At 42.4% G+C, this 11,284-nt stretch overlaps 1 protein-coding gene across 1 annotated transcript in view; it reads left to right on the plus strand.

Annotated features, from left to right (window-relative positions):
* Positions 1-11,105, plus strand: part of ash1l (ash1 (absent, small, or homeotic)-like (Drosophila)) — a 34,341-nt gene extending 23,236 nt beyond the window's left edge. The window contains exons 15-27 of the mRNA XM_030063047.1: positions 685-752; positions 1,323-1,489; positions 1,702-1,854; positions 2,627-2,681; positions 3,076-3,208; positions 4,452-4,730; positions 5,928-6,014; positions 6,262-6,352; positions 7,138-7,276; positions 7,592-7,764; positions 8,252-8,418; positions 9,117-9,573; positions 9,768-11,105. Of these exons, the coding sequence (XP_029918907.1) occupies positions 685-752; positions 1,323-1,489; positions 1,702-1,854; positions 2,627-2,681; positions 3,076-3,208; positions 4,452-4,730; positions 5,928-6,014; positions 6,262-6,352; positions 7,138-7,276; positions 7,592-7,764; positions 8,252-8,418; positions 9,117-9,573; positions 9,768-9,859 (2,061 nt within the window). The 3' untranslated portion in view covers positions 9,860-11,105. The remainder of the gene's footprint in view (positions 1-684; positions 753-1,322; positions 1,490-1,701; positions 1,855-2,626; positions 2,682-3,075; positions 3,209-4,451; positions 4,731-5,927; positions 6,015-6,261; positions 6,353-7,137; positions 7,277-7,591; positions 7,765-8,251; positions 8,419-9,116; positions 9,574-9,767) is intronic.
* Positions 11,106-11,284: the final 179 nt, after the last annotated feature.

Raw genomic sequence — 11,284 nt, forward strand, 5'->3', positions numbered from 1 at the left:
GTCTGGCACTGCCTAGTGGAATATCAGGTGTGATGTCTATCTAGGGCACGAGTGTCTCTTTGTCTCAAAGGAACTTTTAGTGGGCCACAAGGTTTCTAAAAAAGCAACTCAAAATACCTTAAAGGGTATGGCAGCAAAATTCAGTTTGGAATTGTGTTACTCTTTTGCCCTAGGACAGTTTTGCCTATATTCTCTGTAGAAAAAGAAAACGGCACCTGTGTCTTTTATAGCCAGAAACAATAAAGACCTGTCTCCCAGTGGTCTGTGATGTCACACCAACATACAGCTCTATAGACAATGAATTAGAAAAGATAATAATGTAACTCGGAGGAGATTTTTTGGCGATCGGGTTAGACCTCTTGGTTTGGTGGTGATACTATAACATGATAATATTATATTAAACTTAGATGTACAGTAATTATTCAGGCAATTGTTGTTAGTGTGTCCACAAAGTCAGTCTCCCAGTAGCACCAGACTGTGCTTCAGCATGATATCACACTTTAGAGTGTCAGATCTATTGGCTCTAGCTTTGGGATAAAAATAGTTCCAAGCTGATAAATTCTGACTGAATTGCCCGAGGCTGCAAGAAAAAGAAGTTCGTATTGAGTGGTGTTCCCCATTAAGACAGAGACATGGTCTCTTAAGGCTCCTGCTGACATTTAAACACACCTTTCACTTTCCCAGGAAGAGGAGTCGAGTGACAGCAACAAGTTTTACCCTCACCTTATGAAGCCCATGTCCAACAGAGAGAGGTATAAACACACACACACACACACATAAGCAATATTCAACAGAAGTTTTAGAGCAACTAGTGGAGTGTTGTGGCACTGTGTATTAGCATATTAACCATTTGCTCAGTGTGCTATCTAGCTAGTGTCTGTGCTTTCAGTATGTCCAGTTTGATACACATGGCCACACCTAATCTGTAATGCATTTATGTTGCTCCAAACAACGTGCAGGCTTCTACAACAGGATCCTGTGGCTCAAATGTAGTGACACTTGACTGATCAGGCATGGCCATTCATTATGATATTGTAACATAAATTTCAACAGAACTTTGATTCACTGGCTCTCCGGAAACATTGCAGAAAGCAAAACAACTTTAAACTTTTTTGGTTTGATTTCCACGTTGATAATCAGCACAAAAGCCGATAAATTGTGCAGCGTATCCCCTGAAAGTAATTGCATCACTGATACAGGGATGTAGCAGGAACAGATTTTCTCATAAATGAATTTCCATCACAGAGCCAAACATTTGCTACATTAAGTGTGACCAAGGTGAATACTTTTGCTCACCTGTGTCTCTCTTCTTCAATCTTCAGGAACTTTGTGCTGAAGCACCGAGTATTTCTCTTGAGGAACTGGGAGAAAATGAGGGAGAAGCAGGAGCTGCTAAAGAGAGAGGGGGAGAGAGAGAGGGATGCCAGCAGCCTGTCCATCTACACGCGCTGGGGAGGGGTCATCCGTGATGATGGAAACATCAAGTCAGGTGTGTGTGCAAAAAGGGCAAAATATTGAGCTTTCACTGTACAATAACGTTACTAGAGAACTCACATTATACAAGTGTTAGAGAAGAAAGTGTGGGAGAAATGGGGGAGGGGTGGATTTTTTTTTTTTTTTTTTTTTAAAAAGGTGATTAAATGGCTAAAAACAAAGTAAATACATACATTTTGATGCCTAATGCTTGTGTCCTGTTTTCAGATGTGTTCCTGACGCAGTTCTCAGCGCTGCAGACGTCCCGGTCAGTGCGCACACGGAGACTCGCTGCTGCAGAGGAAAACACGGAAGTCACACGCACTGCTCGCCTAGCACACATCTTCAAGGAGATTTGTGACATGATCACAAGCTACAAGGGTGAGTTTGTATGTGGTGGAGTGTGCGCACACACACACACACACACACACACACACACACACACAAACAAATAAACATCTGTATGTGCTCTCAGATACTCATTCATTGATTATTCACTCATTCTGTCTCTTACTCACACTCTTCAACACACACTCACACACTTAACCTTTATTAAACCCACTTCTATTGTAAACAGTTTTACAGTAGTTTCATACTCTAAATTGTATCTAAACTCCACACACAGACAAGTGTAGCTACTTGACTGCTATTTAAAGGCATTTTTCTGACGAGTGGAGATCAGCTGTGTGTAAGCATACATGAACATGCTGTAATTATTATTCTTATGTTGATTATTATGTTGAATGAAGAGCTTTTTATCTGCAGAATCAGTCATTTCCCTCTTTAAAAACAGGTAAGATTAAAGTCGTAGTGCTTCTGTTAAGTTTGTGTTTCTGTCAAGTTATCCAGTGTTGAGTCACAAGAGGCATGAAGACCATGTGCAAAAACACTACTGGTGCATCTTGCTTCAGTTTAATATCTGATTTATCAATTGATTTGTATGTAAGCCTAGTCCATAATACTAAATATTTTACCCTGCAGAATGACAGTTCTAATAAATGACCTCTAGTCTGACCTGAGGTCAAGTCAGGCCTCTAAAACATGTCTGTCAGTGCTTCAGTACACAATTTAATATTCCCTGTATAATAATGCACTCCAAATTGTAAAATCACATACCGATGACAGGAATTTCATTCTTTTTTTCTTACCTCAGATTCAGCTGGCCAGACCCTTGCTGCTCCGCTGGTGAACCTCCCATCACGGAAGAGGTAAAAATGTTTTAAAGTGCAAACCCACATATTGACTGGTTCACACGGTGTCTGGTTCACACAAGTTGTAATGTGTTACGACAAGGCTATATTAGGGTACGGTGTCCTCAGAGAATACATTGCGCTAGGAAAATTTCATATTCTGTCACATGTTCATGGGCTGTCAAAGAAACCATTGCTCATTATTATTTTGTTTAGCTCAGTTGGTAATATCATTGGTGTTGAGAGGTTTATTCTCACTGAGTCCACCCCTGAGATAAATATAGTCATTAATTCATAAGGTGCCAAAGGCCATATCTCACATGTGAGTATCAGTTTCATTGATATTCCAACTCCAAAAAAGAATGGTTGTAACTCTTGTAAATGCCAGCCTTGTTTTTTTATGTGCCATCAGGAACAGCCAATACTATGAGAAGGTGTCCGACCCTCTGGATCTGAGTACCATCGAGAAGCAAATCCTCACCGGCCACTACAAGACAGTGGAGGCCTTTGACACCGACATGCTCAAAGTGTTCCGCAATGCTGAGGTAGGTTGTCTTGTCAGTCACTCCCATTAATGTTCCCCTGCTATTTACAATGAACATTGCAGGCAACACAACAGCTGAGTGCCTAGCATATACTCTGTTCCTCTGTATTTACATCCACCAGTCCATGTGAATAGAGTTTGCATGCATGTAACAATAATTACTGAGCTGTACATGTTGTTAGCAGAAGAAACAAATAACTCTAACACTTGAAACGCAATAGTAAAACTGCCAAAAGTTAGCTGGTATATCATCAGTCCAAATATTGGGTAATAATGGATAAATCCACTGTTTGAATGAGTCAGAACACAAAATCTTGACAGAAATCCTTTTAGAAGTAAGTGGATCATCCTGTATCGTTTGGAAATATTTTGGTCACAAACCAGATGATGTCAAACACAGTAAGACTGCAAAAAAAAAAAAAAAAACTGTAAAAGGTCAAGGTTGCTGCAGCACCCACTCCATGACCTTTTCACACTACAAAAATGTCTGCAGTATGAACACCATGAGTCTCTATTTTCTGACCCCAGATCCTACTATAATCAAAATGATAGCTTGTAACACTCTCTCGTCAACCCCCACCCCGCCCAACACACACACACACACACACACACACACACACACACACACACACACACACACACACACACACACACACACACTCAGTGCAGACTCCTTTGATTTACATTTGTATGGCTTAGCAGTTTAAAAAAGTGCCACTTGAAACCTCTCAGGGGAGCGTATTCTTAGGGTCACAGAGGTTTGAAGTGGACCTGTAAATTAGATTCACCCTTTGCTCCAAAGGTCCTTTTTAGTAGGCTAAGAAACGTGAGGGGAAAGAGGGGGTATTGTTAAACTCAGAGCTCAGGGGTGTACCCTTGTCAGTGGAGCTTTGGCAGTGTACAGCATTGCCTTGAATGCCTTTTTTCAGTGTACTCTCAACATTGACCTTTGCTGTGCAGGGAATTGCCCACAGACTTGCAGACAAATCAGTCTTTAGTCTTGCTTTAGGGATTGAATGTTGAGTGTGTGTGTGTGTGTGTGTGTGTGTGTGTGTGTGTGTGTGTGTGTGTGTATAGTCTTGTTCTGTGGCTTGTGCTGTCTCTTTACACTGTTTGTGAGGTCCTGTTGCTCTTGCACCATGTGTCACTATGCATATGTCAGTGTCAGTTTAACTAAGCCAGTTTCCTGTACATTTATTTTTGGTTAAGTAATTCAGATTGTGCTTATCTCGTTTTCCCACCAGAAATACTACGGCAGGAAGTCATCGGTGGGCAGGGACGTATGTCGACTGAGGAAGGCTTACTACAGCGCTCGCCATGAGGCCGCCGTCCAGATTGATGAGATCGTGGGCGAGACGGCCAGCGAGGCAGACAGCTCTGATTCGCTGGACCGGGACCACGGCCACCATCACCACCACGGAGGGGGTGGGCCGGGTTCCCACGATAAAGACGATGACGTCATCCGCTGCATATGTGGAATGTACAAGGACGAGGGCCTGATGATCCAGTGTGAAAAGTGTATGGTAAGAAGTAGTGGGTTGCCTGCTGTCAGAGGTATTTTAGCAAAAAAAAATCAGTTTTATTAGTGTGGGAAGGAGTGGATTTTTCATCATTTCTTTTTTTACTCATTGACTGATAGTGTACACCTTTTTAGGCTGTGCATTTCTCTTGGGAATTCATCTAACTAAGGAGTACTGTGTCAGTATAGCAAAAGGAGAAAGATTTTTCCTCCAAAGGAGAGCATGCAGTCGGTCCTTTGTGTGTGTTATTTTTAGACAGTGAAAACAGGGAGGCTCACCAATATAGATGGAGTTGAGTTCAGAAAGTACCAAAGTTATGAGTCAAACCTCAGCCCACAGAACGAGATTGATACAAATGGGTTTGTCCTTGCTAGCCCTACAGACTACACCACACACTCTTATCCAAGAAAAGAGTGGCTTATAAATGAATTGTTGTTTTTTTTTCCCTCCAAAATGATTGAATTAAACCCCAGGCTCAAAATGACTGGAGGCAAGAAATGTGGTGTCAGATTACGCCTATTGAATCGAGTGGTTTGTGGTGAGCCAGGATGAATGGGTCTTACTTTGTTAGTGGTGGCTTAAGCTTAACGATACTGCAAAGTGCAAACAGGATCTCTTGATACAATCCACCATTTTTGGAGATAACTAATAAAAATCAAGTCTTGATATACCAATGCATGAATTTTTTTTTATCTTGCTTGTTAATCTTAGTATTTGACTTAATGGAAAAATATCTGAAGGTAAATACAAGAGGTCATGCTCTGATTATGGATTGTAGAGCATTAAATTTCTCACCAGAATGGGAAATAAAAATCATGCTTTTGTGTTTTGGTTAAGAACTTAGCAGAGCATTAAAAAAGAGCATTAAAAAAATGGTACACTGGTAAAAAATTAAAAGTTACCAGGGAAAATTTTAGATTCACCTGCCTGGCAAGTGTAATAAAAATGTCATTTCCCATTCTAATCATTTTAATATAGTAGATTGAGCGCAATGCAACATCTTTCTCAGTGACAGTTTGGTATTAAAAACACTAATATTTTTTGAAGAGAGAAATAACAGTCATTACAAGTGGGTGAATGATTGATTGGGTCGTATTATTTTACCTTTATTTTGATACTGTGCTGGTGGTGCATGAAACACACCCATGTGATACGCAGTACAAGTGGTTATCAACACTGTTGTCTTTTTTGTCATTGTAGGTGTGGCAGCATTTTGACTGCATGCGACTTGAGACGGAGGTGGAGCACTACCTGTGTGAGCAGTGTGACCCTCGTCCTGTGGACAGGGTACGTCAGCTTCCCCTTCCCTCAAAACAGCCACAAACTGTCCAGACAGTTTCCCTCTAAGGACAGTAAAGTTAACCTCACACTTTGACAAGATAATGTATGACCTCAAACACTCAGTTGACATGCTGCAAACCACTTGAACCACCACTTTAAATCAAATCCTTTCCACTGGCCCTCTCTAGGTGTAATTATCGCCAGTCGTTTCCATTTAATCTTTAACATTTCTTTTGTGTTGTTCTTGGTAAAGGAAGTCCCTATGCTGCCCCAGCCCAGCTACGCACAGTCTGGCTCTGTCTACTACATCTGCCTCCTCAGAGATGAGCTGCTGCTACACCAAGGTACAGAAACAAACACTCATAGGCTAATAGATACTTAACAAAGGAGAGCAGTGTTTGATAAAAAAAAATTTGTTAAGTAGATCATAATATTTCAAAGGGAAGTCTTTATCAGCTACTCACACATGTAAATCTTTATATGGATACAGTAGAAGCTTAAATGTTTTCTTTGTATTTGTTTATCTGAACTTCAGGCCTCTAAAATAAACAGTTTACTGAGTGGGCTGCATCGTTGTTGACATTTCCTTCAGCAGGCCCACTATCTCATGTTTTTCTAAGGTTAGCATTAGCTCACCTGATACTGCAACATAAGCTGAGTGTTACACTCCCAGCTGACTACAGCCAGTTCTGGTGTGCAAATACAACATGCACCTAATCACAAACAGGGTACTCCTCAGCATATGGTGGAGGCTGCATTTCAAAATTTAGCTCAGTTTTTGTTGGCACTGCCAGCATGACTGAATCTCAGACCAGTGCCATATTCTGTGTCAGAGGTGCAATGACTAATGGTTGCTGTAGTTCACAAATATACTTTGAGTTGTTGACAGTTCTTGGTCTTTATTTTCTTAAACTACAATGACAAACACCAGGTGTGACTGCCCACTTAGTGTGTCACAGCACCTAAAGCTAAATGTAAAACAACCATGAATACGTTTGGAAAATAAACAAGAATTCCTGTATTGGACTGTTTAAAACCCAACAGTACTCATGAAGCTACATTAATATCAAACGATCGGTTCCTCATGAAATTTTATCAACCAACCCATCGGTGTCTGTGTTGTGTACAGGTGATTGTGTGTATCTGATGAGAGACAGCAGACGCACCCCTGAAGGCCAGCTGGTCAGACAGTCCTACCGTCTCCTGTCTCACATCAACAGAGACAAACTGGACATCTTCCGCATTGAGAAACTCTGGAAGAATGAAAAGTAAGTCAGTCAGAGTGTAGTATGGCCAACGACTGCACGAAGAACTAATAAAATGAAAATGAAATAAGTAATGAAGAAAAGAAAAGTTAAGCACTGCATTTAGGGATATTCTTATTCTTATTTTGAATGTTCATTTTGCATGTTAGGTGGTCAAAGATTGAAACCGATTCTTACTGGATTTGAAAAGAGTAAACTAAAGTAATCATTTTGATAAGCTAAAGGATAATACACACAGTTTTTCACATTTTAAAAGTAATTCATGTTGTCACTGTCTGTAACATGCTGTTCTTTTCTTTGTTGTTTTGTGCTGTGAAGGGGTGAGAGGTTTGCCTTTGGCCACCACTACTTCCGTCCTCACGAGACACACCATTCTCCGTCACGGCGGTTCTACCAGAATGAGCTGTTTCGCATGCCGCTCTACGAGATCATCCCCTTAGAGGCTGTGGTGGGAACCTGCTGTGTCCTCGACCTCTACACGTATTGCAAGGGTGAGGGAACACACACAGAACAGCTCACACACACCAAACCGAGTATGGGGCCAGCTATGAAGCTCATAGGTTGTAAATAAGAAGAGCAAGCAAGTAAATAGCTTTCCTCCAGCAGCAGCTACTGCTGAGGTTCCTTTAAACAAGGGACTTAACCCCCTATTGTTTGAGTGGAGCAGCTCAGTGCCTAATAGTAGAAACTGCATTTGTGGTGGTCAGCTCCCAGGTGTGACTGCATGCAACTGTAGGAATGTGAAGCAGGTCAGTGCAGAACAAAAGGATGTGTGCTCAGCAAACCTTCTCAGGATAAATGAAGGTTAAAAACACACGACAACTTTGCTCTGACCCCAGCTGAGCTCTAGCCAACATACAGAGACATACACATTCAGACAAATAATAAAAAACAGATATTTGCTTTCTCACTTTTTTGACAAATAAGGACATAAGGTATAAAATGCCTGACTAATGGAGAATGTGTGTCTTCCTACAGGACGGCCAAAGGGTGTAAAAGAGCAGGACGTGTACATCTGTGATTACCGTCTGGACAAGTCAGCTCACCTCTTCTACAAGATCCATCGTAACCGTTACCCGGTCTGCACCAAGCCATACGCCTTTAACCACTTCCCCAAGCGGCTGACTCCCAAAAGAGACTTCTCGGTGAGAGTGATGGGAGTCCTTTAAGGGTGGGGCTGGAATGCAGGGATCTATCAGTGGTTTCAAAAGACTGAAAGCTATTTTAAGACTAGAGATAATGTTACAGCGTAATGCACAGTTTGCTGCAGCACCTATCAGGCCCGCTTGGTTGTACTACGTTCCAGCAGATACACAGAAGAGAGCAGAGCTAACCAGAAACAAATGGGGCAAATCACACGTGGGAAGTACGCACTATAGTCACTTGTAGTTTCCAATCCAAAGTACATATTTAGAACTGGACAGTGAGCCAAATCTAAATATGTGTCTAGCTTTTTGATTGATAGGCACATTTGACTGTACTTGTTGATGGTAAATTGGTAAGGATCAATATCTTTGTAGTGCTAACAGAAGTGAGGAGAAACTGGCAGCGTTGTGAGTAATGTATCTGCTTACTTGATGCACTATTTTACTCCTGAAAGTACCTGGATGATCCATATGTATCTGCTCTATCAACAAAAGTGAGCCACAGAATGTTTTCATTAGTTTATTGGTGCTTGTTTTAACCTTCATGGATAAGCAGAGATTACTTCATCAGGATAATCCAAGTCAGTGTCAGGGAAGTTGTTCATTTCATAAAGCATGTTAAAGTGAGTTTCAGATGCTTTTCTGTGTTTTTTAAAATGTGTGACCCTCATTGTATGGTCCCTATAACATTATCGCAGCCGCACTATGTTCCTGACAACTACAAGAGGAACGGGGGACGCTCGGCCTGGAAGAGCGAACGACCCAAAGGAGCGGGAGGCTGCGAGGATGACGGCTCCTCCTGCGACCGGGGCGACGACTTCCCGCCTGAGGGTGAAGACGGGAGAGGTGTGGAGGATGACGTGGACATGGCTTCGGAGGATCCTGCGCTTTTAACTGGCAAGGCCCAGAGATCAGAAAGGCAAGTGGAAGGAGAGGAGGACGAAGAGGAGGAAGAGGAGGAAGAAGGGCAGGAGGCGGAGGAGCGGAAAGAGCTGGAGGAAGGTTCAACAGAGAGGGTTGGGGAGATGCTGGAGCTCCCCTCCTCCTCGGCCTCATCACCGTTCCACCATCCTGGACTGGGAAGGAGGGAGGCACAGAGGGAGAGGCTCAACAAGATCCTGCTGGATCTGCTGCACAGAACACCCAGCAAGAATGGTGAGGGAAGAGGGATGGGTCAACAGACAAATGAGGGTTAGGGAACTCAAAAAATGTACCTTTTAAATGTGGAAGCTTACTAGTAGCAGAAGAAAGGCTCATTTTTTTTCTAACTCCTGTTAAGTTTTTTGAGATGAGAGCCAGCTGTTTTCTGTCTCAGCTCCTAAGCCCCTTCTTCTTTGTTCTTCCAACAGCCATAGATGTCACTTATCTCCTGGAGGAGGGCGCGGGGCGACGACTACGGCGACGGACACTCGGATTTGGTGATTTTGTGGGCAGAAAATAGTGTTGCTATGTGCCTGGAAAGCACACCACCTTTCTCAGTGTGAGAAAGGAGCAGAAAATGCAAAGACAGCAGGAAGGGAAGAGAGCATTGTTGGCGATCTGACCATTAAAGGAACACAATGCTCTCCTGGGGCCTTCAGGTGTACCTCTTCCAAGACTGTCATTTTGGACACAAAGCAAACCAAGACGGCGAGGAGGCTGGAAGTGAGGAATTCCACGGCGATTACAGTTTTTTAAGGGTTCACGAGGAGTGATAATGGGAAGTGAACCCAGACTTCTTGCTTATTTAAGTAGTATGATGCAAAATGTGTTTTTATGAGTATAGGAGAAATAACCCCATGCACTTAAATGCATTGAACAAATATACAAAGACAGCCTGCGATGAGCACGGGACAGACTGAAGACTGAAGGTGCGGTGTTATCCATGCACACATGGGTAAATGAATTCCACCCTGACTATAAATTTCAGTGAGCATCACAAAAAGGAACAAGTGGTACTCAGTAGGGATGGCTGGAGGGAAGGAGAGTTTTAGTCAATAGGGGGATGAGAATGCTGGAGAACGGTGCCCTCTAGTGGGACCTAGTTGTAATGACAAACTGTAACAAATGCCAGAAGATGCATGATGGGACTGAAATGACATAGGAGCAACATAAGTGGAGCAGGGTGCTCAGACACCGACGAACTTGGAGAATGAGAGCGAGAGAAAGGGAGGGGTTAGGAGGTTAGTGAGGTGGGTCAACTGCACTTTTGGTACCATGGATATTGTGAAGCTGTAATGTATCTATAAAGAAAACACACTAACACTCACAGTATTGGATGATGCAGTCTGAAAAAAGCAAGTTAAAAAAAGGCTATTATCTTTTTTCCTGTTATACTGTAGTAACTCATTTAGGAACAGAGAAACGACGGGGGTCTGTGTTTGTTTTAGAGTAAAGGGAGGGGAGGGGGCCCTTGGGAAGACTGAGTGTGCGCTTTTGTCAGTCAAGTGTCTTGTTGAGTAACTTTTTTTTCTTTCGTGAGGCAGTCAGCTTCGCCCCTCTTTTTGAAGTAACATGATTCACCAGCTTAACTAAATCAGGCGGCGGAACACCGGCTCTCACTGTAACGCCTTAGACAGCCGTGCTCCCCGACTGCCTTGCGTGAGTGTGTGCGTGCGTACACACTTATTGTGTGTCTGTACTCTGCCAGATTTCTTGAAGATATACGTTTTTAAAAAAAAAAAGAGAAAAAAATAAGGGCTTGATGGCAATTAACAGTTTTAAGAAAACTATGGAAAAACAATACTTAACATGAAATGTATCGTGATGGTCATATTTTCTTATATTCTGTGAGACGGGCGGGGTGGTGTATACTGTATATTGGGAGGGACGGGACCTAAGATTTCCTTTTTTTCTCTTCAGAATATGTTCCTGGTTGCCATGGAGA

Source organism: Myripristis murdjan, chromosome 11 (genome assembly GCF_902150065.1).
Source record: "Myripristis murdjan chromosome 11, fMyrMur1.1, whole genome shotgun sequence".
In the NCBI taxonomy this organism is placed as follows: Eukaryota; Metazoa; Chordata; class Actinopteri; order Holocentriformes; family Holocentridae; genus Myripristis; species Myripristis murdjan.